Here is a 26,454-nt window from a genome sequence, read left to right on the forward strand (position 1 = left end):
TCATCACCAGATTCGGTGCTCTGCCCGGCCCAGAGAGTATTGCCCCCTGGGGAGGCCATTGGCCCCAGAGTCTTTCTTCTGCCCATGTCGCGAGAAGGAGGAAGGCTGTGCAGAAGCAGAAAGAGCTAATTAATGGAAGGCTGTGATTGCATTTCTTTCCCTGCCACTAATGTAGATTCCCCCCGCTGCTTCTGCTCGTCCTGTGAATTCTGCCTTGAATGCTTTTCCAGGGCAAGAGCCGGGAGTGGGGCTGAAGACTTAAAAGAAAACACGATGGATGGAAAATTTGCTGCGAGAGCCGTTCATCTCCTCCTCCTCTAAAAGAAAAAAAAAACTTTTTGGATAAATAACTCATTTTGAGAGCTTGAGTGTCCATTAAATGTGGTATTAGTTTCTGCTCCTTAAAACCTACTTCTGAAAAGGGACGGTGGCCAAAAGTGAGACTGCCTGTATACCCTACCAAGATCCCCAGAGGTGTGAAACAGGCCAGCAGAAAGGTGTGGGTCTCTTGGGCGTCGAGGGACCTCAGTGCTGAGCTCCTGAAAGGCGGCTCTCCCTGCCCCCCTCCGCCCACAACAAGGACTATTTTTAAGTTCACTTAGTGGACCATCCAAGTGTCAAATGCTCGATGCACGTGCTTGAGTTGCTTTTAACTTCTCCCACGCTGTAATGGTGTTGGGGAAGGGGCAGGCCTTGTTTAACCATCTAAACCCTACGTACTGTTCAACATGATTTCCAGTCACTGGGCAGGATCGCATGATATAGCAAACCACCCTTCGAATAAGCTGCCCAGTTGGGCTGCTTGATCTGGCTCACAGGGGACTTGATTGCCTTCTCCCCGCTCAGCTCTTCAGCCGGGATCCCAGTGCCCTTCACAGCAGATCCCATCTCGCCTTCCCGCCCCTGTTCCAATTGCACGCCCTTTGTTGCTTGTTGTTGGTTTTGCGGGCAGCTGTGTTGGTTTTTGTTTTCCTTCCAATATCAAAAAAGAACCATGGGGACTTCTTAAAAAAATAAAAATCAGCCTCCAAAAATTGCACAAGTGGGTTCATTTTTTTTTAAACCAATCTTGGCCTTTCACAAGGGCACGCATCCAGCTGTTGTACATGTGTAGTCTTGACTGGTTAATTTCCTTGTATGTTTCAGCAGTCAAAAAGAGCAGCAACACACATGGAAATTGACAGCATGAGGCTGCGCAAAGGCACAGTTGCCTGGCCGCCAGTTGCTTGGCTAGCAGTTGAAAAGCACCCAGTAAGAGGAAAAAGGCAGCAAAATAAGGTTCCCCAAAGGGGGGGGGGGTGGGATCTCCCTCCTCCTCAGCAATGTAATCCTCTCAGTTGCAAGTGTTCAGCAGACAGGTCTCACCATCTTCCACCTTTCCAGCCCTTCATCAGCCGTCCAGTGATTCCAGAGGAGGGAGATATTAACTCCCCTCGGTTTTTGCCATCCTGTGTTCAGAACATGTGCTACTGTGGCTAATGAAGTTTCCTTACAGTGCAGAAAAAATAAAATAAAAATGCAGAGGTAAATGCAAATTCCATGCCTGGGAAGTAAAGGGAGGAAACATTTGCACACAAAACCCCAAAAACCTTACAGGTGGCAGAACAGGGCAGAGCAAACAGGGGGGCTGCACCACGGTCACACCCCCCACGGGGCCCCGTTCAGTCCATCTTCTCGGGATTATGATGCTGACGGCGTGGAACCGCCAGGGAACTGCAGGATCCATAGAAGGAGCTAGAAAGCTGTGTGGTGGGGAAGCAATATTTCCCGTTCTGTAGTTGCTGAAGACTTGGGGAACTGTTGAAAAGGTGGGAGACAGGGAGTGCTGTCAGTTCCACTCTTAGAACGGGGAAAATGCCATTGCTTAGTGGGAGGTATCATTCCCACCCCCTTTCAGTGCACTTTCCATTGTGACTCCCCTCCCCCCCCCATTTTTTTTTGCTGGTGCTTTTCAAGTTTACAATTTAGCAGTTAGACCTTGGCAACTGTGTGTGAGTGAGCCTATCAACAGGCGCGGCTTGCCCCTTTCCATGTAGGTGCCTGCTCCACCATCTGTGCCTTCTGGCGGTAAGTAAGGAAAATGACTATACAAGACAGTATGTTAGAGTATGCTTTCACACTTGTAAAAGAATAACTCATCATCATCATCATCATCATCATCATCATCAAGCACTTTAGTGCAATTCTCTGTGGCCAAAAATATTTTTAAAGGGCAGCAAGCCATTAACAGCCCCTGCAAAGTGCCCCTCGGGAATCAACGGAAGGGCCGTCACTGGTGGCCGCAAGGCCAAGATCACAATACGTGCCAGTGGCTTTCCAGCTGATCCCAGAACCCATGATAAAATGGGCTCCCCTGGGTTCAGATCACGCAGGAACCCAACACGGGTCGACTAATCCCTGGAACAGGCCGTGGGCGTCCGGGGGCTTGTTGCCAAAATAGAAGCCAGCCAGGGGGAGATGGCCTGAGGTCGGACAGCACCACGACCCCTCCCGGCTAGTCACCCACATGGCGTGCCAACCAGGTTGCGCATGCTCACGAGAGCCCTGAGAGAGGGGCTACTAATCGGCTCTATGTTTGGGGTGTGTGGGGCTTTTCAGCAGCCAGAACTGCCCCGGTTGTGCGGTGGGAGCCGGCGCGTTTTGAGGTTCCCTGGCGAGACACGCCGCTCCCCGGGAGTCTGCACAGAGCAGTCTCAAGCCCAGTGCACAGATTACTCCTCCTCGCCATTTTGCACCGGCTAATCAAGCCTTCTGCAACCTGCCACCTTCCTGATTTATTGGACTACAGCTCCTTTTATTGCCTGCCAGGACGGCTTGTTGAACTTGCTGGCCATGCATGATAGAAGTTGTAGTCCAACACATCTACAACCAAGGGCGCCAAGTTGGGGAAGGCTGGATAAATAGCCTCTCCTGAGGCTGAGGCTTGGCTCCGGCCTGCTGGTTTTCCATTTGAACTTCCCACCGCTCTCCTTTGTTGTGGTCGAGATTGGGTCGGTGGAAGGAAGGATGACGTCAAAGTTCCTAGATTTGCAAGTGGCTTTAAAAGCTCCATTTATATTGGAGGACTTCTTTAAAAAAGGGAAAAGAAAGAAAAAAGGGAAAAGGAAAAATGGTTGGCAAAAACTTGCGATCCTGCTTGCGAACCGTGACCACAGCCTCTGAACAGGAGAAAAAAAAAAGCATGTTGAATCTCCAGTTAAGTAGCACAAAGAGAAGGTTATAAACGGGGCTCTTTGTACTCTGTGCTTAAATAAATCAAAAATCTGCCCTATCCCGTGCTCAAATTCCATCCCGCAAAAAGCTGGATTTGGGTATCTGGATTGATTATGCAAATGAAGCACATTCAGGCACACTCCGAAGCAGTGTTCTTCCTTTCTTGGGAAGGGCAAAGATGTATGTGGGATATTGAAACTTTTTAGGGTTGCAATTCTGCTTTGTGGTTCCCCCTGTTACCTGCAGCCCATTCTCTGAGGATAAATTAAGCTTGTGTTCACAGCTCATAAGGACTAGAAAGCTGGTGTTGCGTTTTAATTAAAGCAGAGACCTCCCTCCCACCACCACATCCACCAAGAAGTTGAATTATGTACCCAACTTCAGCGGTGAGCTTCAGTTGTATAGCCACAGAGTTGTATGGTCTCTGTGTGCAGTGCACAGCCCCAGTATATGTGTGTGTGTGTGTGTGTGTGTGTGTGTACATTCAGCGGGTGTGCATGCATGCTTTTCCATCACACTTGCCTTTTTAAAAAAAAACGGGTGCTGGCCCCTGTTCCGCAGCTGTAGCTCGGCCACGTTCTCGTTTTTCCATTTGTGTGGGAAAAGATGCTCCATCGTGTGTCCATGTTGGAATGTCCTTAGGAAAGGTACGCTTATATGTCTGTCAAGTGTGGAAGGTTATCATGGGCACGAGAGCCAAGGTTACTGTGACAAAGCGCTTTATCTTGGGGGAAAAAATATTTGCACATTCTTTACTGAAGGGGCACAGTCAAATGAGAAACAGGTTTGGGGCTGGAATGTTTTTAATTTAAAAACGTAGCAAGTCAGCAAAGCAACGGGGATTGTCATCCAGCTATGAATGCTTGGAGCTGGCTTGCGGGGAGCCAGGCCAGGGGTCTGGGAGCCCAGTGCACACTTTCTGCTCACATAGGCTCTCCAGGCTCTGTCAGGCAGCAGGAGGCTGTTCCTGGTCTTCCTGCCCCTGCTTCCGAGCTGGAGGTGCTGGAACCTGAGTCGGGCCAGTGGCCCACCTAGACCAGTGTTGCTGTCACGGCCTGGCGGCAGCAGCAGCAGCAACAGAGTCGCTCCCATGTTACCTAGAGAAGCTGCTGGAGGCCGAGTCTGGGGCCTTGAGCTGCTGCGGTTTCTCTTTCCTTCAACCCAGAGCAGCAGCTGCGGAGGGGGTGGTGGGTGCAGGACCCACCAGAGCATAGCCCAGGAGTGGTCCTCTCTCCCAGAGGCTGAGCTTCTCCTACCCTTCACCGTACAAAGAAGTGTCAAGTTCGAGGGACCCCAGAGGTCCTCTAGCCCAACCCTCTCCAGTGCCGGGGGCCAATTCCAGACCCCTCGCCCCAGGAACGTGGGAGGCTGCCCAGTGGCTTCGTGCTTGTCAGCCTGGCAGGCGGCGGCAGCAGCTTCCTGGGATTCCCGGCAGGAGCTTCTCCAGGCTTGCTGAGAGAAGCCGGGGCACGCGGAGCTGAGACCTGCCACATGCCAAGCTGTGACTCTTGTCCTGCCTTACCCTCAGCCGGGCGATTTGTCCAACAAAGCCCTGAGGGTTCCCTGAGGTCTCAGCAGCTGTTCTTTCCCAGCCAGGTCCCTCGAGAATGTCCTTTTGCAGTAGAGTCGCCAGGAATCGGGCCCAGAGCAGCTGCACTACTGCTGGTCTCTGAGCCACCACTGGAAGTGGAGAGGCACCTCGGGCTTAGTTGCCAAGGCCATCAGCAGCCTGCCAGGACGTGCCCGCTCTGAGCTCCTCGCGGGACCCGTGAGAGCCCGCCTTCTGGACCCAGGCAGATCCAGCACTGGGCGAGCCTCCGTGGTGTGGTGTCGGCATGGAAGGGGACGTAGGGGCTGGGTGTGAAGAGTGACGGGGCAGTGGATCGAGCAGGCATGCAGATGTGCCCACAACTGCCCTGGTTAACGTGATGCTTGGCAGAAGGACGGATTGCCTCTGCGGACGGCCCCCAGTCACCAACCTCTGGCTGTGGGAGCCAAGCGCAGCCTCCGCGTTCAGAAGCATTCTGGGTAACGGACCCTGGGCCAAAGCCAGGGGAAGGCGGTTGCATCCAGCTCTGCTTGAGAATGCCCTGCTGCCTGAGGCAGGATGCTGGCCCGCGTGGCTCTTGGCCCGTCCGAATGGGCGCGTGCGATGCGTTCCTGCTGGTTAGACGTTGGCGCCCTGCTGGCTGTGAGGGCTAATTGGCTCTGTGAGCTGCTAGAACGTGTAGCTGGGAGGCTGGCTGGAGGCTGCCAGAGCCCCAGGCGTGAATCTGTGCTGTGATCTCATGGACGGGTCTCGGACGAGTTCATCTCCCTCTGCCTTGGGATCCCCAAGGTGGTCAGTGGGGATCCCAGGACCGGCCTGCCTTGCCTGGGAGTGGCAAATGCGATTAAAATGAGCACGCACCCTCATTTGTGTGTGCCCCAAAGGGGTGCGCACATCCCCGTTCTTCTTGCACAGACCTCTCGTTGTGCCCATGATCCACGCTGGAAGGGCGGCAGGGGAAGCAGCCCCCCGAGCCTATCCAGAAACGTTGTCCCTGCAGAGTGTTGAGGGCAGCGCTTCTGGGCTGGCACGGTCACAGCCTGCCCTAAGGTAGCCGAATTCCTGCCCTCCCTCCATGCACGCTGTCCCAGCTCAGAGCAGCCTGTGAGTCGGGGCGAGCGGGTTTTGCCGCAGGGCCCTTGTTGGGTTGCTGCCAGGAGCCTCCGCTGGCCTTCGGGCGAGCAGGGCCTGCTGCCTGCCCTGCAGGTGCTCTGACTATCCGGCGAGCAACTGAAGAGGTCTGCAGTCCACCTGCCGACGGATACGCGAACCTTCCCCGCTGCATCCAGCCAGGTTTCGCACCTCCTGATCCCCATGAAGCAAAGTGAAGTTTGGGTCGGTGTGCCCCGCGGGTCCCTCTGACGGAGGCACTGCCTGCTCCCCTCGCTTCTCCCTGTCTCCCATTTTTCTGCATTCGCCCCCCATCCCAGCTCGTTTTTGCAGTCCTGCCCGTGAGACTGGCCGGTGGTGAGACCCTTGCGCTTGGCACAGGGACGGCTCATCTGGGGAGGACAGAACCGCCCCGCTTGTTTGCTGGCAATGGTCATTTGGGCCTCGAAGACCAGCGTCTTCACGGCCGGTCTGGCCAAGGGCTGCAATGCCTCTCCCCAGGCTGCAGGACTTCGCATCGCTTGAGGCCGCTTCTGAATTAGGAAGAGCCTGGCAGATCTGGGCATGGGCTGCCCTCCCAGATTGCCACGGTGCCTTGGGCTGCCTAATGGGGCGTTGTTCTGGGACGCGGTGGAGCCGTGTCAGCCTTGTGTGCTTCCAGAGGCCTCCGGGTCTCCCGTGTCGCCGCACTGCCTCATGCTTCTTGTCAAGCACAACGCATCGGGGGCATGGCCCCACCTAGGCCAACACGCGTGGCCCTCCGGCCAGCTCTGTCGGCACCCGTTTGAGGGCTGAGGGATGTCCCCAGAGGGCCCCTGCATTGTGCTCCAGGGGGAGGCGCCATCAGCGGCCCTAAGGGGCATCGCTCCTCCACTGTGGAAAGCAGACCCCCCTGAGGCTGGTGCCTGAGCTGTGGTCTTGGAGGGCAGCTCCTGGGAGCATCCAGCTCCTGGTGAGCAGTCCCTGCGTCCATCTGGCCCAGCGTGGTAAATACAGACCGTGGCAACAGCAACAGCTCTCCGGGGTCTCAGGCAGGAGTTTCCCAGCCCCTCCGGGAATGAGCCTGGGACTTTTGGAGAGCAGCGGGAGGCACAATTTCTCGCGTGGGGGAGCGACCTCCTCCCGGTCATCGCGCGTCCACCAGAACGTTGGTCCTGCACAGGCCCGCAGGGGGATGTGATGGGTCGAGCTCGTCGGCCTTCTAAGGCCCTACACTTAATTTTGGCCCAGGAATGGGTGGTGGAAAGAAAGGGGCCGTGCCCCCCTCGCTAGTTGGGTGCGACTGCAGCAGCCCCATGGAAGCACTCCATCACCTGAGGCTGATCCTGCGTTGCTTCGGAGGCGAGGGCACATGCACGGACGGGGGCTCTTGGCCCTTTCCTGCTGCTCAGCATGTTTCCAGGCCGCCTTTCAGAGGCGCCGCAGTATCGCCAGCCGGGGACCTCTCCCACCATTTCACAGCGGCAGCTCGGACCAAAGCCCCCCCCCCCCGTCAGAATCCCTCCATGTTCACACACACACACGCGGCTTTGCCGCTTCGTGATGTGCTTCCTTCGGCATGGAAGGCTCTGTTCTCAGCCACACGGCTTCCCAAGCGCTCGTTCCCAGTGAAATCCCCCCCTGGCGTGAAGAATGGCCCTTTTGTGTGGAGAGCCCAATGGCCTGGAAAGGACAAGCTGTGAAGTGCGGCAGTTGTGGCGAAGCGCCGCACTTCTCCGAAGGATGCGGCTGGGTGATGGATGGGCCCCGGAGCTCTCGCGCCGGCTTCAAGTTGAACCTGGTGGCAAGTCAATGGAACAAAATGACGGCAGGCATATATCCCGGAAATGACTTGCCGTGATGGGATCCAGCAGGGCCGTGACTCGCGGGCTTTTCTGATGGATGCCTTCTGCTGTCTCCAAGCATGCAAGCGGAGCATCTCGCTCTTCGGCGCGCTCCCCTGCTGCCTCTGCGGCTGCTTCAGGCTCCGGCCAGAACTGCTCGGGCGGCAGGGACCGGGCCGCTGCCCTGCCTGTCGGCGTCGGTCCTTGCGGCCCATGGCGTTGTGGGGCCGGCCGGGATCGCAGATGCGCACTTGTGCAGGGGCGTGCTGGGTGCGCTCTCCTCAGACTTGTGCTGGCTCCGCGTTTAGCAGTTTTAATTTGGGTCAGCTTGCTTGTGCCGCGCCGATTTCCATTCCTTGTCCCGCAGAGCCGTGGGGATTGGCACTGCGTCTAATGAGCCAGTGGGCCCGTTGTGCAAAGAGCCTTTGCGCTTTAATAGGCTGTTAATTTTAGTCAGCAGTGTTCCCTCGGGTCCAGGAGGCAGCAGTGTTTGCAAACAAAGCCAGTCTCTCAGTGGCGCTGCTTTATCTGCAAAGGTCAGGGCTGTTGTCCATTCGGCACATGTCCAGACAACCTCCAGTTCGCTCCAGGCGTCCAGGACGGGACAGCCCTTCCATTGATGCCTCCACGGCCTCATCAGGCAGATGAGGGCTGCCTGCGTTCTGTGGGGTGCAGGCTACAGCGAGGTCGCTTTCCCCCATAAACGCTGCTCTTGCAGTCCTCATGGACAGATTCTCGCTGGGCCTCCCGCCTTCTCCAACCTGCTGCCCTCGAGGTGGGCTGTACTCTGAGCGCCGCAGTTCCCAGCCAGCAAGGCGCGTGGGAGTGGTACCCCAGTACATCTGGGGGGCACCAGTTCAGGGCCCAGGTGCCTGCAGGGTGGCCACGCTGCACCTGGACTGTGCCGCATCGGTGTGGGGGGGGGGCTTGGGGTGCCATGTTGGAATGTCCCCCCTGTGGGGACAGATTCCAGCCATGTGAACCCTGCCCTCTTGTGTTGCAGCTCAGAGGCAGGTTAAGCCCTGCGGGCAGCACTGTGCCGAAGGGGTGGGAGTCTGCACTGTATCGCCGCGGGCCACTGACGGGGCTGGAAGGGTCCTCCCCTCACCCCGGAGCTAAAAAGGTTCCTGCAGTTCGTACACCAGGAGACTTGTGCTAAATCGTTCCCTCTGGTCTGCTTATTCCGTTTCAGTACCATCCAGGAGTCCACACGCTCTGCTCTCCTATCACACGCCACAAGTCGTTTCCACGGAACCTTTCTTCGTTGAAGGGGGGGGGGCACGTTTTGTGGTGCATTTATGACATTCTGTGCCAGAGGCAGGGCATCGTTTGCCGTCTGTAGACACATCTGGTGCTTTGAGGGGGTGTCCCCGGTGCTGCAGAGCCGCTCTCCCGGGAGGCGTGGCGAAGGGTGAGCAGCACCTTCGTGACATGTGACGTGCCGCCACCATTTCCTGACCGTGGGTCTGAGCCGTGTGTGTGTGTGTGGCCCAGAGGCATCCATGGGAGGCATTTCCAGGTCCTGGCTTTTCTCTGAGGTCACCCCAGCTGCTGGAAGGGCCATTAGAAGGCGTAGGGCACCTTGAAGGGCGCCAGGAAAGGTGTCTGGGGCACATGGCACCCCCCCCAGCACCCCACGATGGGCGCACGCAGGCTAGCAGGCTGCCTGAATCTGCCGGGTCCGGTTCTGCCCTGGGCTGACTGAAACTCTTGCTTGGGTAAGAGGGACTTCCTGATCAGGGCGAGGGAATCTAGGCACTCCTGCCCCCACCCTGGCGGTGTGCGGCTTGGCTCAATGGCTTGACTCACCTCTTGGAGCTCTGTGCTCCCTGGACACCTCCTCACAGTGCCCTGACCAACGTGCTGCTTGGAGAGCTTGTGTGGTCTGGAGCGGCGGAGGGGTCAAGCGGTGGGGGGGCAGCCACTCTCCTAGGAGCAGGCGGTCGCCTGTACGGCCGCGTCCTCGTCCTGCTCCCACCCCCTCGCCCCTTTTCAGCTGCAGGATTTTAAGTAAGGCACTCTGCACGCCCGTCGGTGCTGTCCATCGAACAGGTTCCCATTCAAAACTCCACACTCCTTTCAAACAAACCTCAGTTCAGAGCAGTATTGGGTTTCTTCTTTCAGTGGGATTGCCAAATTAGTTTTTCCCTCACTTAAATGAGCTGGCCTTGGATAACACAGGAATCGACACACTCTTCCTAAATCCCTTTTTGGATTTCCAGCAAATAATTCATCTCCCGCCCCTCCCAGGGCCCCAGCCACCATCCTGGGCTCCGCACGTTTTTTTCCAGGTCATTCTGCAGCCCCCTGCTGGACACGTGGCCAAACTGCAAGTCCTGCCAAGTGGCTCTCGGAGAGGGCCGTGCCAAAGGAGGAATTTGTCACCTTCCCCTCTGCGGTCTCCTCCTCTCCCCTCTCTGCTGTAGGCGAGAGGGCCGCGGCTTGGGTTTTTGGGGGAAAAGGCTCGTGGGAACTCCAGCTGCTGACGGAGACCCCTCCTTTTCCTCGCCGCCTCGGGGGCCGCGAGCTCGCTCGCCCCACTGGTGCACGGGTGGGTGGTGGATTTTGGAGGGCGTGTGCAGCGGGAGGGGAGCTGTCATGACCCACACCATTTCAGCCGAACCGCAAACACTTTATAGTAACGAAGGAGTGGAAAAAGCCAGTGCTTTTTCTGCAAGACATGTGACTCTTCCCTGAGGTTTGGAAATCGGCGCAATGTTCCAGGCCTTGGCGGTTGCGTGTCAGCCTTGGTGAGGTTGGTTTATCCCCTCTGCCTTTCATGGGGCTGCCGCCGCCGAGAGCATCACCTCAACGTGTGCTTTTCTCTCCCCCCCTCCCCTCCCCTCCTCTTGCAGCTGAAGCTCTCGTTTACTTTGGACAAGGAGACCGGGATGCCGCAGGGCTGTCACATCTATCAGTATCGGGACAGCAACAAGTAAGGCCTGCAAAGTCACGTGCTCGTGCGGGGGGGGGGCAGGGTGGAGGCGGAGAGGGGGCACAGGGCGGCCCTCTGCCCATACTGCCCCTCCGTGGCAGGGGGGAGTTGGAACAGCTCGGCCACGAGGGGGCGCTGCAGCTGCTTGCTTGCACTGGAAGCCAAGCGATTCCCCCTTCTCCTCCGCTTTGGTGCCCACCACTCCTCCTCCTGGCCACTCAGCGTGGCAGTTCAGCCTCGTGGTGACCGGCTCGGTCAAGGCAGTGGCCAGCACCCCGACCTGCGAGCTTCATGGCTGTGTATGGACTTGTCCGTTGCGCCCAGGACTTGAGCCTCCCTGTGCCCTAGGCCTTTCTCCCTTGCCTGCAAACGCAGGCCCACGGAGGGTGTCTTGGCCAGTTTTCCCACAGGGAGGCCCCAAGCCAGGCAAGGTTACCCACACCTGAACTTTCAGAAGGCCGATTTCCAGTACCCAGAGGGTGCTGAGCGCCTGGTATTCTGCAGTGGCATACAAAACATTCTGGCCTTCCGTTTCTGCCCTGTGGCGAAGCAATATCATCCACGTGTGATGTCAGAGTACCGTGCATGAGCTGAGCGCCACCAGGGCGGCAACTGTGTCAGAAGCACAGAGCGCAAACCAAGATAACGCAAGCCAGAGGGCCCAGCTGCGGATTGCACTTCAAGGCACACGGGTGGACGTGCACATGTCAAGCATGTTATTAAGGAATTAAACATTTGGCCAATATTTACCCATTTTACAGATGAGAAAGATAAAGGCTGAGGCTAGTCCTCAGAGTAATCCGCCAGTTATGGCCCATATAGCAGATCACTCAGGAAAATGGGCCAATCTGGCCGCTTTGTGCATTACATAGAGAAGGAAATAAGCACCTAGAAAGATTTGCCTATTGCATGCCCGCCCCTCATGTCCCTTCTTCCAACATGGATACAGACAACACACATACGCCAGTGTGCTTGTGTGAGCTGCACCTGAGCGCCCAGAAGCAAAACTAGACACCGAGCGCTACTAAAGGTGAGGGGCAGAGAGAGCCACCCCTGCCTTGCCCCCTTGGCCCCAGTCCTCTGTAGCTCCCCCTCACCCGGACTGGTTCCCTTTAACTTGTCCTCATCCAGTCTGTCGCGCACTCTGGGCAGCCACTCAAGGACAGGTGTGAGGAAGAGGCGGGCTGTGCCAGTCAGCCCATGCAAGGCAAGGCGAGGCAGCCAGCCGCTCGTGCGTTCGTGCTGGAGGCCAGCGGCTTGCGGAGAGGGAATGCCATCAGCTTGCCTTGCAGCCCCTTGAAGGACAGGGAGAGCCCCATGGCTCTGTGACTGGGCACATCAAGGTTGCACTGACCTTGGGCTCGCACAGCCTCCGCCATCCTCCTCCTGGAGCCATGCCGGCGTGATTCGGCGTATCCGTGCCAGATTTCTTCAACTAGCTTCAGTTCCCCATTAAGTATGAACTCTGGGAAAGGTGGTTTGTTTTAACTGTAGTTACTAAGAACAAACCAGACTTATTCACTAACTAGAGTTTAATCAGCCTGCAGCTCCCCATGTCTGGGCAGAATGGGCGGGGGGGGGGGGGCAGTGCCTATTTAAACATGCAAGGCTTATGTGCAGAGGAGGAAGCCAAGAACAGAACTGGCCTTCATTCTGCCACTGAAGTTCCAATGGGCTTTGTCTTTTCTCGGAATCGTAGGTGCTTCAGTAAGAGTACTTTTGCCACAGAACCTCCTCTCTCCCCAACCCCACAAAACTCTGCAATGCATGGACAGCTGCTGATGTAAACATAAACCCCGTGGCCCTTTTTGTATTCCTGTCAAACTGAGCGTTTCGGGAGACTGTGATGTGCAAACTCACATTGTGTTTAAGCCAGCCACGAGTGAGCCGGCCACGAGCCGTGCCATTTGTAGACTCCGGGCCGAGTGCTTAGGTGACCACAAATGAGCGGCAACAAGGGACCGAACTGGGATGGATTCGTTGCCCTGAGGCTTGATGAACGCGCCATAAGCAGCAACTCAATGCGGTGCAAGCACAGGATTCCTCCAGGATTGAATGCCGTTGGTGTGTGCGCATGCGCACATGCGTGTATTCCTGCAGAGGTAGTACATGTCTGTACTAGACACGCATTTGAATACTTAGCTCCCCAGGAGGCCAGCTGGCCGGCCCTTGGCCGCTTGCCATGGGCAGCAGACGCTAAAGACACTGCTCTAAAACGATGAAGTGGAAGTTGTTAAAATGGTTACGATAGCATTCGAGAGGTTATAGTAAGCGAAGTTGCTAGTAGTTTTGCTGACTGCCCACGTCAGAAGTGCCTCAGTAACGAGGAAGAAATATTTGCATGTGCGCTAAGGAACAGAATGCCAGATCTCTTGCCGTGCTTGGAAGGATGTCGCCAGGGTTGGGTGCAGCAGCTCAGGAATCCCCGTTTTTCAGACTCCCCCTCCTGCGCTGAATTCGCTCTATCAAAGTGGGCAGTGATATCTGGAGGCTGGGGGATGTTGACGAAAAGCCTGGCCTTCTGTGCTGGTTTGAAATGTCTTAACGCTTCTGTGCACTTGCTTCAGGCTTAGTGTCCTGAAGATTTGGGGCCGAGCACACATTTATCGGTGTTTTCTTTCCCGTTTCTCCTGTCGGCATCACCCTGATGCTTGCATTTTTCTCGTTTGCCTGGATCCAGGGTGGTCAGCGGGAGAAGGGCCGGAGTGTGTCCTGGGATCCGGGATTGTGCTTCAACTCTCTCCCTCCCACCCCTCGGGTTGAGTGCCCTGGCTGGCAAACGGGGGACCCCTTTGTCAGAATATCGACCGAGTGAGGCTGCTGTCCTGTTTCACTGAGACAGTGCTGCTGGCGGCATGTCCCGAGCTCCGTTCCCATATTACTGTTGAGTGATGTTTGGGCAAAATCACCCAGAAACCTATCCAGGCAGCGGGCGAGACTGTAGTTGCAGCGCGAGGTCACCGCAGCAGCTGCAGCAGCAGCTGTTTGGGAGGAGGCTGGCCAAGTCCCTGACCTTGGCAAAGCTTTGCCTCTAAGCGGCTCAGCCCATCTCGACGTCAGCTGGCATAAAGCAGCCTTCCCTCATTTGGCACCCTCTGGGTGTGTTGGGACTGCAGCTCCCATAATCCCCTAGCCAACATAGCTGACTGCGCTCGCTGGGAGAGGTTGGCATAAAGAGTGAAACAGAATCCTAGAATCGTGGAGTTGGAAGGGGCAAGAAGGCCATCGGGTCCAACCCCCTGCTCCATGCAGGACTCCAGATCAAACCATCCCTCCCAGAGGGCTGTCCAGCTGCCTCTTGGATGCCTCCAGGGTGAGAGAGCCCACCACCTCCCTAGGTCTTTGGTTCCACCGCTGCGCTGCTCTCACAGTCAGGAAGTTCTTCCTGATGTCCAGCCGGAACTTGGCTTCTCTCAACTTGAGCCCGTTATTCATGGCAGAGACAAGATCCTGGCCCCCCAGTGTGTGACAGCCGTTCAGGTATTTGAGAAACGCCACCCCGTTTCCCCTCCACCTTCCCAAGTTCTCTAGGCCAACCGGGTCCAGCTCTTTCCCCTCATCGGGTTTTGTGAATAAGATGTGGATGCTGCACACTTAAACCTTTCCTGGCTGAAACTGAAATGCAGGTATCTTTTCATGGCTTCCCCTGCTCACATAGGGACCCGGAGGCTGTGGCTCTGTGAAGCTGCAGGTGGGGCTTCCTTGGGGACTCCCCACCACTAGGATGCACGGACCACATGCAGCGCTGGGGTGGCACTGGGGCTGATGTGGCGGCATATCGTAGGAGTCGGGGGATCCTCAAGGCAAATGCCAGTTCTCCGTGGGGTGGTTTACCTGCATCCCATCCCAGGGCCGCCCCGTGGTATTTCTGTGCTGGGGCACCGGGCAAGATGGTTCCCGAAGCTGATGGGCCTGGTGGTGGACTCTTCAGCACGCCTCGAGGCACCCGAGGGCAGCCAGCTGGCCCTCCCCACCCTGGCCCTTTGGCCTCCTGTTGGGGCCTGCCTGTGTCTCCCCAGCGCTTTTGCCCTGCACCAGGTGAGCTGGAAGCCACCTGGCGGGATGGCCTGCTTCATCTGCCACATCATGGGGATGCCGCCCCGGGAGGAAGCAGAGATCTGGCAAGGGATGAACGTGAGGACGTGTGTGCCAGACGTCGCCACGGGGCGCACCTCCGGTGGGCTGCCCTCTGAGAGCGAGGGGCTTGCTCATGCCCCCAAACTGTCCCTTTGTGCTGGGAGGGGGCATCTGGCGTCCTTGCTTGTATGGGGTACAGAAACCGAATGAGAGGATCCCCCACCTCAGCCGGCAGAGAGATATTTACTTTTTTATTATTTAACTTGCATGCCAGCCAATAGCCAGGAAGTTAAACGGTGTAAACGAAAACAGAAGTAATGCTATCACAATAAAAACAGTAACAGCAGCCGATCAACAGCAGTAACAAACACCCCGAGACAACGGATCAAATTGGCAGTTGGGTGCAGCAGCAGCCGCATGTAATAAGACCATATCAAAACTACAAATTTAACTGTTAAACTGCCTGGAAAATGCAAAGGCTTTCACCTGGTGCCAAAAGGAGAAAGGGCAGGTGCCAGGCGAAGCTCTCTGGGGAGCTTATTCCCAAGATGGGGTGCCACGGCTGAGAAGGCCCTCCTCCTAGTCTTCACCCCTTACTTCCCTGGGGGGGGGCTCCTTGGAAGGGACCTCCGAGGATGATCTTGGGGCCCAGGCAGGTACCTCCGGGATAAGGCGTCCCTTCAGATAACCATGCATGAGCTGGTGCAGAGGGTGCGTCTTTTGGGATCTCCCTCCTCGTGTTCCGGCATCGTTCCTCTTGCGCGCCCATTTCTCCAGAGCTCCCCCGGATGATTGATTGGTGCACTTAAGGGGGCGAGAGGCCAGAGCCCCCTGCCACCTGGACCTCTTCCTGCCTCTCTGCATCTCAAATTCGAGCCCGGTCAGAGGCTGAGGTGCAGGCAGAAAGGATTGTCCCTCCCCAGTTTCTCTGAACAGAGAGCCGGGTCTGGGGGTCTCAGGGTGGGAGTGAAGGGGTGGAGTTAGACTGCCCTTCCAGGGGTGAGTCATGAGGCAAAGAGCAAGCATGCAAGCCGGAGGCCCCGGTGGCCCCCTGCTGACGATGGAGCCTCGGTGCCTCTTGCTGGCCAGCCCCACTGATGGCCCCCGGAGCAGTGGCCGGAGGGGCGAGGGCTGCCCGCCGGGCCCCTGGCGCCCAGTGCAGGCTTTGCGAGGCCTTCTGGCTTGGTCCCAGCTGCTTCCGAGAGAAGGCGGCACTTTGTCAAAGGTCTGCGGGGAACGTGCCTTCCCTGCCCCCTTGCTGCTTCGGTGTGTGGGGAGGCTGCTGCTGGGCCGTTGTGTCGGGACCTGGCTTTCCCGTTGGCTTCGAGCAACCCACAGTCTCCTTACAAAGTAGCTCGCTCTTCCCAGTTCACGGCTAGCAGAGCAGAGTCCCTGAAAGACGAGTCTCTGTGCATGAGCAAAGGGATCCGTTGAACCCAACTGGAAACTGCTTCCAGGGACCCTCCTTCTCGGTCACCCTGGGCTCCACCCCTCTAGGTGGGCCCCCCTGGAGAAGGGCTGGGCTCCAGGCCACCTGTCCGGATAGCCCATTTACCCTGAGGGGGCAAGGGCTCGGCCTCTCCCTTCGCTTCCGGAGCGTGCCTGTTCCCGCGGCCTGCCTGAGCACCTGGAGGCGGCAGCCGTGAGGGAGCCTCGCCCGTCCCCTCGATTCCCACACCCCCCATTTCCCAGCCCTCGTCCGGAGAGTCGGTGCCGCTCTGACTGTGCAAAGCATGCTGGGAGCAACCGCATCTCCCCTTCCCAACACTGCGTGTGCATGCGCACGGGTGTTGTGTTGTGTTCTTGTGCTGAGTCGATGTGGGCCTCATTAGGGTAGCACCAGGAGGCTGTTGCCAATTGCCGCCGTTGGTGTGCGGCTGTGCAGCCGTTGTTGCAAATCTCAATTTAATAGCTGGCCTCGACTGGGGCATGCAAATGCGGCTGCTGAGGGACGGCCCAGCCCTTCACAAAGATTAGCTGCTAAATTGGCCAGCGAGGAAACATTTAATAACTGCAGAACCTAATTACTCATCTCCTGCTCCTGCAGCTCAGAGGCGCGACAGCTTTGCTGACGACCGAGCAGGCCTCGTGCCGCCAAAGGGGGTCAAGGAAATGCCATGTTGTGCTCCGCTCGCTTCGGCCCAGATTCATGAGACAGCTGGCATCTGGACGGGGAAATGGGGCTGAGTGTGATGATGGAGTGCTCCACACCAGGGCAGGCTGAGCCGGGGCTGGCTGTGGCGTCGCTTGCGTCTGCCCGGAAGAGATGCTTCCAGCCGGTCCCGGCAGCCACGGGGGGCGAACCCCAGTGGCACGCTTTTCTCCGGTCCCCTCTGCTCCCGAGCTCCCTAGAAGCACCCAGACCTGTGATCTGAGCCACCAGGATTTCTCTCAAGGGGCAGTGGCGTCCCCATGATCAAACTGCCACTTCAGAATTGTTTGGAGCCTCGTGCCGCCTTTCTCACGGTGCCTGGTGGCGCCCCGGTGCCCCACGAATGGCCCCCCTGGCCCACATACCTTGGTGGAACCAGTCGCTGCATGAGGATTCTTTTGAAGAGAGGCCACCACACGGCGACGCTCATCTTTCCAAGCACCAAGTGTCAAGTTTTGACTGTACAAGGGCAAGAGCAGCAAAAGTGATTCTTCTGTGTAGTTACTAATTTTTTACTGGAAAGGCTGACATTTTGCTGCATTTCAGAGGTGGGAAGCTGCATTTTAAAAAAACAAGGTCAAGGTGAGAAACCGTCCCTGGAAGTCCTGCCTTGCTCCACAGAGTCTAGAGCGACTGAGTCGTATTCCGGAGCTTCCACTAAGAATTTGGGAAGATGGATTTGAACAGCAGGGCCCTGAGGTACATAGGGGGGGGGGGGCTCCCCACACACTCCCACCTCTGCACGGCGAGCCCCCCTGCACTGCCCTGCCGTCTGCTCCTGGTTTGGTGGCAATTGACGGTTGAAGCTCAAGTTGGATCGCCCTGGAACTTATTTATTTATATTGCGATTTATATCCTGCCTTTTTCCTAAAAGGGCTCAAGGCAGCTTACATCATTCTCCTCCTCCATCTTATCCCCACAACAACAACCCTGTGGGGTAGGTTGGGCTGAGTGTCTGTGACTGGCCCAAAGTCACCCAGTTGGCTCCATGGTGAGCGGGGACTTGAACCCAGATCGTCTGAGTCCCAGTCCCATGCCCTTAACCATTACACCACACTGGCTCTCTTGGACTCTTTGGCCTCTGTTCACTCCGCCCCTCCGTTTCCCAGCAAAAAGTCATGAGATCCAAGCAGGTTTTGTTGTTACTGGAGTGTATGTACAGAGTTACGAATTTTGTGATCCAAGTCCTACCCCCAGGGAACAGGAGGGTACGGGGTAGGGGGCTGGCCCTGGATTTTACAGAGCGAGTCTGAATGCTTGTCTGACTACAGTGAGCATTAACATAGAAACACAGAAGCAGAGCGAGTCAGAAGGGGTCTCCCGGGCCATCTAGTCTGACCCCTGGCTCCGCTCACGACACGCCCACCTTCTGCATGTCATTTGGGATGCACTGCTCAAGATGCAGCAAGGGCTTTGTAAGCGGAGATGTGAGCATCTCGTGGGCAAGGAGGACTGTGAGCCCCAGCAGCAGAAACGGCAGCTCCGTACCGAGAGGCCGCCTGTGGCTGGCTGGCTGGCTGGCTGGCTGGCTGGCTGGCTGGCTGCAACGTGTGTTAAGTTCTGTGTCCCGACAATCCACTTGCTTTATCAAGGAACACTGGATTCTGTGAGTCGTGTGCATTGTGCAAAGGTGCATAACTTCTCCAGTTGCATATGATTCATTCTGTAAACTATTTTGCATCTCCGAACCATCTCAACTACGCAGGAAGGGCAAAGAACTCCATGGGACACCGAGAATTTCATTCAAGCCTCTGCTGACCCCCATCCTCTTCTTCTGGGATTTCAGCAACCATTTCTCAGCCTACCTTTGTGGCCATCAAAGTGAGAAGATCATGTCTTTAAAATCTGACCACTGAGGATCTTGGGCTGGGGAATTCTGCCCCTCCCACCACCCTCAGCATTTTCTGTGTCTTGCAAGACTGTGACATATGCAGAGCCCTGGTCTTGCAGTCTCAGCCCTAAAGGCGCTGGGTTTAATCAGTTAATTAGTTAATTTATAACTGCAGGCACTGCCCTTCAGCCCAAATAGGTCTCACAACATGATGCGTCGTTCTCTTTCTTCTGAGGCGAAAGATCCCTTTAAAGGTTCTGCCGATCTTCCAGGCCTCGTATGAAGTCTCTGCTGCACCCGCAGGGTTGCTCCTGCATGAATTTGACGGCGTGAATATGTGTTTGTGTATTTAAGCAAGGCATTTTTGACTGATCGCACAACTGATTGGCAAGCCGGCCACTTGCTGCTTCTGCAGGGGAGGGCTTGGATCCACGAACTGAAATACTTTGGGCCTTCCCTTCCCCCAGCCCTCCGTACATTTAGCATTTACTCCAAGATGGTCTGGATGGAGCACACGGTTCCTTGGCTTCCTCCAGACTGATGAAAGCTTTGGCCTCTTTCTACCTGCCCCAAAACAGAGAGTTTGTCCAGAATCCCTGCGCAAACAAACCAAGTCCGTTTCCTCCCATTGCCTTCAGCAGCGGTTGTTCCAAGTCAGCCTTCCTCTCCTTCCCTCTCTGTCCTTCACCACCACCTCCAGCTCACATTCCTGGGAGACTTGCTAACTTTGGGAAATGAACGCCCCTCCTGACTCCGCTTGACAACCAGAGGCTGAAGCTTGCCATGTTCCACGCTCTGCCGTGGGTGCAGTCCAAGGGAAGGTAGGAAGAGGGGACGAGTCCTGCTGGATCAGGGCAACGGTCTAGCCAGTCCAGCATCCTGTTTCCTGCAGTGGCCCACCATCTCCCCTGGAAGGCCCTGGTCTGCCACCAGCCTCTGAGGTATACTGCTCCTGAATATGGAGGTTCAGAGTTGATGGGCCTGCACGAGTTTGCCTAGTCCCCTTCTAAAATCATTTAAGCCAGGAGCTCCCATCTTCCTTCTGGCAGAAGATGGATGACGTGACCGAGGATTTGTAGCCGAGGACTTGAAAGTGGAGGGCGTTTCTCAGCCCTTTCCTTTCGCCCTTCTCTGCCCCGCTTCTGTCTTAACTGCAGAGAGCTAATCAAGGCCAGGCTGTGCACAGAGCGATCCCCAAGTCTGCATCTCACCTGTGCCACGAACACACCAGCTCCCTGCCGGCCACCCTCCTCCTCGCAGCCTCATGGAAATAACCACACCGGAAAAACCATGAGCCGATCTTTGAAGGCCCCCAGGAAGCGCCTGTGAATGCGAAGGAGCGCCTCTCGGTCTACGCATTTCCTTAACCCGAACCTGCTTCCCCACCAGGTTTTTAGGGTTCGCTTTCTGAATGAGCACTGAATCTGCATGGCTGCAGTGCTAAATGAGCCGCACTCTTCCCAAGAGGGGGTTCCCTCCCCACGCCAAAACACTTGGGTGGCTTGAACCCCCACGCAGCTGGTTTCTTGATGAGGTTGCCACGGCACATCTTTTTGCGGGGAATCTGGCATGTGCAGTTGCTTAGCTGAGTGGTCCCTTGGGGGCTTTAGAGCAAATTCAGTTGCTCCCCCCCCCCTCACCCCTGGGCACCCTGAAAGGGAACAAGGAGTGTGAGGTTGCATTCTGCATCCAGCCCTTTGGCTGCAGCCGCAGCAGAAAAGCGCAGGCAGGTTCCCGCCTGGGGAGGTGGACGTGGGTGCAGACAGAAGCGCCCCGGGCCTCTGTAGGCGGGCACAAATACCTCCCTGCTGCCCAGCCCTGTTTCCGAGCAGAGTCTCCTCCGGGCACCGGAGGTCATGTTCACAGGCTGCGGTCCAGGTTTAGGTATCTTCTCCCTTGCCGCTTGTTCGCAGTTTTGGAGTTGCTTTGCTCACTGGCTTCAAAGAGCGGTTCTCGGAGCCAGATTTTCGACACGCAAGAGTTGATCGCAAGATGCAAAACAGTTTCTCTTGCTGAAGTTGGCTGGGCCCGGAGTGCGGACATGGTGTGCGCAAAGCGAGCTTCCAGCAGCGCTCCACCTTTGCACCAGCTGGTTTTCGTGTCTGGGTCTCCAGCAAGATAAATTCTTATCAGCTTAATGCTCAGCCCAGCAGCTTGCTCTCTGCAAAAGGCCCCTGAATTCCACATTTGTGAACTGGTTTCTTTTTTCACGACACTCGCTGTGCTTCTCTTTCAGCCGTCCTGTCCCTTGATGATCCCCTTTGATTCCTGGGTGCGGTGCAGGCTTTCGTGGGCTGCTTGGCACAGCAAGCAGATCCTGGCTGCCGTGCCGTTTCAGCAGCCCCTCTCAGGCTTTGGGGCGTAGCTCCCGGACACCCCCTGAGTGCCACGGCAGTTCAGCAGGAGGAAAGGACTGAGGCCTCGACAGGGGCCTGCATGGAATATTCCTGCTCTGAAATGTCCGTGTGGTACTTCTTGGCACGGTGTGGGGAGATCACCCGTTTCCCCCAGGGGACTCCCTTGGCGTTCCCTGGGCATCGCGTCAATATTCCCGTGCTGCCTGCATCGCTTTGCTTTGCTTTTCTGTTCTGTTGCACATTAGTAAAGGCCATTGGGGTGGAAAGAGGTTGTGCTAAAGAGTCAGGTGGGCAAGTGACATTTGCGCATGGGAACAGGAAGGTCCTGTGAGCTGCCCAAGGAGCAACTTGTCATGTGAAACCGGGTGGCATGGCAAAAGTCGTGGGGAAGAGTCCTGGCTGGTTTCTGCATTATGTGCACACATCGCAGATGGCTCTCGGGGCGTTTGGGGTCACCCCCTGGCCAGGCCCGCACAGCGTAAGGTCTGTGGCAAGGCTGCATGACGCGGAACCCAGAGGGGATTCCAGATGCTGCCCTTGGTGGGCGTTTTGCCCTTTGGGGTACGCCGAGCCCTCTCCCAACCCACCCAAAGAGAGGTCTGAAGGTCACCCCGTTTGCATCGCTCTTTCCCCCTGGATCCGCATACTCTTCCTCGAGCTGGCGCCTGCGTCGTCAGCCAGCCACGCTTCAGGGTGTGAGGTTCCCTCGATGTGCCACTTGCTGGGACGGCGAAAGCCTTGCGTGAGTTTGCTGCCCGGTTCAGCAGGGAGGTGGGGAGGCCAAAGGGGACAGAACAGCAGGAACACGATGCAGGGAAGGCAGGTCAGGGAAGACGGGCTTGAGAGCGAGAAGGCAGAAGAGGCAGTCACAGTGCCGTGCAGGCAGCTCCCTGGTGGAGCGGGAGCAGAGCAGGCTGGTGGATGGGGCACGGAGAGCAGCCAGCAAGCCGGTCGCTGCAGAGAGAGAAAAGGATTTGCCAGGAATGGGCTAAGAGGGATGCACGTTGTTGAGGCCGTGACAAAAGTACTTTCCCACAGCTCAAGAAGCAGTGCAGTCGAGTTGAGTTAATTAAAGCGAAAGAGCGGCCCTTGGAGTGCCTTGAGTCGAGCACTTCCGCGCCTGACCTCAGGCTCATAGAAGAAAGCGTCCTTCAGTGGCGCTGCCACCGTAAAGGCCAGACGGCATTATTAACCTCCCCTTCATTGTGCTCCTGCTCAACTGCTCTAGTAGCTGCACCAGGCAGACTCCCCTGCCCTGCCCTGCCCTGTCAGTCCTCCCCCACACTCCCCCCCCCATTGCCTGCTGACCACAAGGGCACTTGCATGAAGTCTATGGGGCCCTGAGCCAAAAATGCTGCTTCTTGCTCAAAAGGCAGTGATGCTTTTAAAGAGCAGCCCGTGGAAGCCGCCCGAGTGTCTCCCACGACCGTGCCCCGTCGCTGCCTCGCCCCGGCCACTGCCTTGGACAAGCCCTGTTGGGGGGCCCGGGAACGCTGCTTCCCTGGGAGCCTCCCTGTGGACGTGGGCGACGTGGGCTGCCACCACCCTTTTGCTGCAGCAGCTCGGTCTGTCGAGGCGGGTTCAGCACTGCCCTTTTCTCGGGAAGCCCTTCACCGCCCGGCTCCCACGTCGGTTGGAGAGTCTTCACAGAGTCCGCTGCTGCAGCGGGCTTGCTTGCTTGCAGGCCCAGCCTAAGAGGGGCTGCGGCGGCAAAGCAGTGGGCCGTTGGGTCAGTTGCTCCAAGACCCGGGCATTAACTGCCCTGCCCTGCCCTGCTGGACTGTGGTGTGCAGGAGGTACTTGTTCCGGTCCAAGCAGTATCTCCAGGTAGATCGGGGAAAGCCTCCTCTCCGAAATCTTGGGGAGTGCCCAGGGGGTCCAAGGCTCCATGAGCCACTTGGAGGGAGTTCTTCCATTCTGGCAAAGATGCAAAATCCTTCTTTTCCAGCCGGGCTTTCCTTTAACAGGCTTCTCTCTCCGAATCAGAGAATAGTAGAGTTGGAAGGGGCCAGCGGGCCATCAGGTCCAGCCCCTGCTCAGTGCAGGACTCCCAGTCAAACCATCCCTCGCAGGCGGCTGCCCAGCAGCCTCTTGAGTGCCCCCAGTGTGGGAGAGCCCTCACCACCTCCCTCGGTCATGGGTTCCATTGCCCTACTGTTCTAACTGTCGGGAATTTTCCCTGCTACCTGGCCGGAATCTGGCTTGCTGTAACCTGAGCCTGTTCTTCCGTCTCCTGCACTCTGGGATGACCGAGAATTGACCATGGCCCTCCTCTCTGCGACAACCCTGTGCTTGTGCTTCAGCTTGCCATCCTTTCCATGTCTGGTAGGCTTTGGGTCTGGTTGCTTTTTCAGTGCATTGCACACCACCTTCAGCACTGGCTCGGTGGCTGGTGCATTATTTCAGCAATGGTTGGATGGGCTGTTTCCCTGTTCCATAATAGTCCGCGTGCTCCTGCACGTGCGGGGCCACGATCCACCAGGCTGAATCCCTCTGGCAAAGCATGTGCAGCGGCTGGGCCCTGGGGGAATCCAGACGCAGGCTTGTGCAGCATTTGTGGAGGCAAGGAATGGCAAACGTTTTGCTCTGGGCAGGATATCGATTGGGTGTGCTTTTTCACGCACCCCTCTTTCTCACTCTGCCTCCCCCTTTTCCTTCCAGGGAGCGAAGTAGGGCAGGGGGAAGCGCCATCATCTGTGTCCTCTGCTCTCGGTGCCCTTTGCCGGGAAGCCGCTCCTGCTGCGAGCGGGCGCAGCACACCCCTGCGCGGGAGTTCATTAGCAAGGAAAGCCATCAGCGCTCTGCTCGCTCCTCGAAATGCCTTCCTCATCACGCTTCGGCATTAGCTGGCTTGAACCGCGTGCTAATTGAGCAATCCGGGGTGTGCTCCCCTCCCCTTCCATTATTCGGCTCGACTCGGTTCACAGCGATCGCAGTGCTGGCTGTGCGGAGAGCCCAAACGGCTCTTCAAGCGCTGCCGGCCGCACAGCCGAGGCAGGCAGAGGCTGGGGGTCTTTGTTTCCGAAGATAGCGGCTCGCCTCGCCTCGCCTCGCCTGGCAGAGAGCTGAGGAGTCGATGGCCTCAAGGCGACGCAAGTTCCACTATTCTGCACATGGGGGGGGGGGTGTCCTCCCATCTAAGTTTATTCTTTTCAGGATCTGGCGATGGCCCCGCCTTGTGCTTGCAGGAAGGTCTTTCTTTGTTTAGAATGCAATTCTGTGCGTGTTTGAAATTCCCACAACTGCTGCTGTTGCCCCAGCCAAATGCCGCAAGTTGTAGGACTGTTTTCTGTCTAAACATGCATAGGATCGCGCCCCTAAACATTTCTGCCAACTGACCTTCATGAATAAATTCCAGCCAGCTTGCACAACTGCTGAAAACAGCGAATCAAAAAACCCCCAGAATTGCTAAGGACAGTATCATATAACAAGAGCAAGAGCAGGTTAAATTGAAACCCCTCAGTTTCAAAGCAGGGAGATAAACAAAAACAATAAGCCACCTTAAATATCTCAGTGGCGTTTTTATAACGCAACAGGAGGCATCTTGGCTCTAAGGGGGAAAAAAAACCAACATTTCTCCTAGTGTGCTACCTTGCTTAGGCCAACTTTGGCCCAATTATTGTGAGCCGCCCCGAGGCTTCGGCGAATGGGGCGGCATAAAAATGTTTTAATAAATAAATAAATAAACTTGAAGACCACAATGAATGCACAGGCTTTTGAAAGTTTCAGATCTTGTCTTTGGGCAGGAAGCAGCATAAAAAGGCCTTTTATGGTAAGGGTGTTCCCCAGTCCTCTGAGGAAGGGGCAGTGCACACCCCCCAAATCAGTGGTGCATATTGTGGCTGGACCGGTCCTTTGCAGCTTGGTCCCAACGAGCTTGGGATCGCAGGCCTCGCTCTTCCGTTGATCGGGCCGTGATGCCTTGGGGTGTGTGCTCAAACAAAGGGAGCACCCAAAACAGCCCACGCTCGAGTTGTCCCGCTGCTCCCTAGAGAGTGACTTGGTCCCCAGGCCGCTATGTCGGTGCAGCTGCCTGGAGAGGTCGTGAGAGGTGCGCTGCGGGCTGTCCGGTCGGTTGCTTTTCCCTGAGGCAGGAGCCTGTGCTCCATCTTGCATAACACCAAGCTTGGTCCAAAATTAAGCAGTCGGGGGTTTCACGAAGGTCTGGAACGAAGCAGGGATGCGCTTGGCAGCTCCCAGCCTTTTTTTTTTTTTTTACCATTTCTAAAGCCTTGGGGGGCCAGGGTAGCCCCACAGTTTCGAAGTGTAGGAGGCGCATTTGTGATCGCACAGGCGCAGTGTGACTGTGTATGATTGCATCGCCCGTGCTCTTTCCAGCACTTAGCTGCCACATCGGTTCTAACTTAGGCAGAGGAGTTGTGTGGGTCCCTTCGCACAGCCGCCTTGCCCACGCATGTCCTGACAAAGCTCTTTGTTTGGGGTGGTCGGTTCTGGGACGCCCCTCTGATGCATTCCACCCAGAGTTTGCACAAACTTCCCCCAGCCTCTCGTTCACGGTAGGAGAAAAGGTTGGACTTCTTTCCACCCCTCTGAGGCATACCCTCCAAAGAAGACAGTCCTTGGCATGAAGAGCCGAGCGTGCTGAAGTGCAGAGCTGTAATCCTTCCCCATAAATTAATCCTGATTAATTATACGGATCTGGTATGCGACAGCAACTGCAGCTCCCAGCTCTGTTTGAAATATATGTGTAATCTTATTCTGTCCTCCCTCTACCAGAATTGTGAGCTTCTCATATGGTAATAAAACTGCACCAAACCAATCAAAATACAATCATGTGTTGAACCAGCTAAACAGCCAAAAATAATCTGTAAAACATCCGCTCCCCTTCACCATGCGGTGAGAGCCGTTTTTCCCCTCGCGATGCCCCAGGCCTGTCCAGAAGCGGCTCTCCACGTAGCCGGGGGGCAGGAGGAGGCACCTGCCCGGCCCGCACCTCTTCCCGCAGCCGCCGCGGGAACCCGGTGTGGACACCCCACAGGGCAAAAGTTCAGGGCTCGCCACTCTGCGGGCTCTGGCACAGGGCTGGGAGCCAAGCAGGCTTGGCGGGAGCGGAGGAAGTGTAGCGAGGGCATCGGCGTGTGCGTCCCACATGGGATTCATTCAGTCCGATTTCAAGCAGCCCAGTCTCTCTGTCTCTGTTTTTTTTTTTCGCTGCTTCCCCCTGCCATGAAATACTTTTCTTCTCACTCCGGCCTGCCAGACGCAGCCAAGCCAAGTTCTAAGGTCGGCTGCGTTCAGCAAAAATCCCTCCTGTCCTTGGAGCGGACAGCAGGCAGGAGCGCTTCGGCCCTCTGCTCCTGCGGACGGCTGAGCCAGGATCCGGCTCAGCCTCCCTTCGCTGCCAGCCAAGCTGCAGCTCCAGCTTTGCCTTATGATCCATTTCTTT

At 56.6% G+C, this 26,454-nt stretch overlaps 1 protein-coding gene across 2 annotated transcripts in view; it reads left to right on the forward strand.

Moving 5' to 3' along the window:
* Nucleotides 1-26,454, forward strand: part of DIS3L2 (DIS3 like 3'-5' exoribonuclease 2) — a 190,813-nt gene that overhangs the window by 149,983 nt on the left and 14,376 nt on the right. For both annotated transcript variants that reach the window (XM_044422422.1, XM_044422421.1), the window contains exon 15: nt 10,551-10,630. In XM_044422422.1, coding sequence (XP_044278357.1) covers nt 10,551-10,630 — 80 coding nt within the window. The remainder of the gene's footprint in view (nt 1-10,550; nt 10,631-26,454) is intronic.

The sequence above is a fragment of the Varanus komodoensis genome, unplaced genomic scaffold (genome assembly GCF_004798865.1).
Source record: "Varanus komodoensis strain SLA01 unplaced genomic scaffold, ASM479886v1 scaffold127, whole genome shotgun sequence".
Classification (NCBI taxonomy): Eukaryota; Metazoa; Chordata; class Lepidosauria; order Squamata; family Varanidae; genus Varanus; species Varanus komodoensis.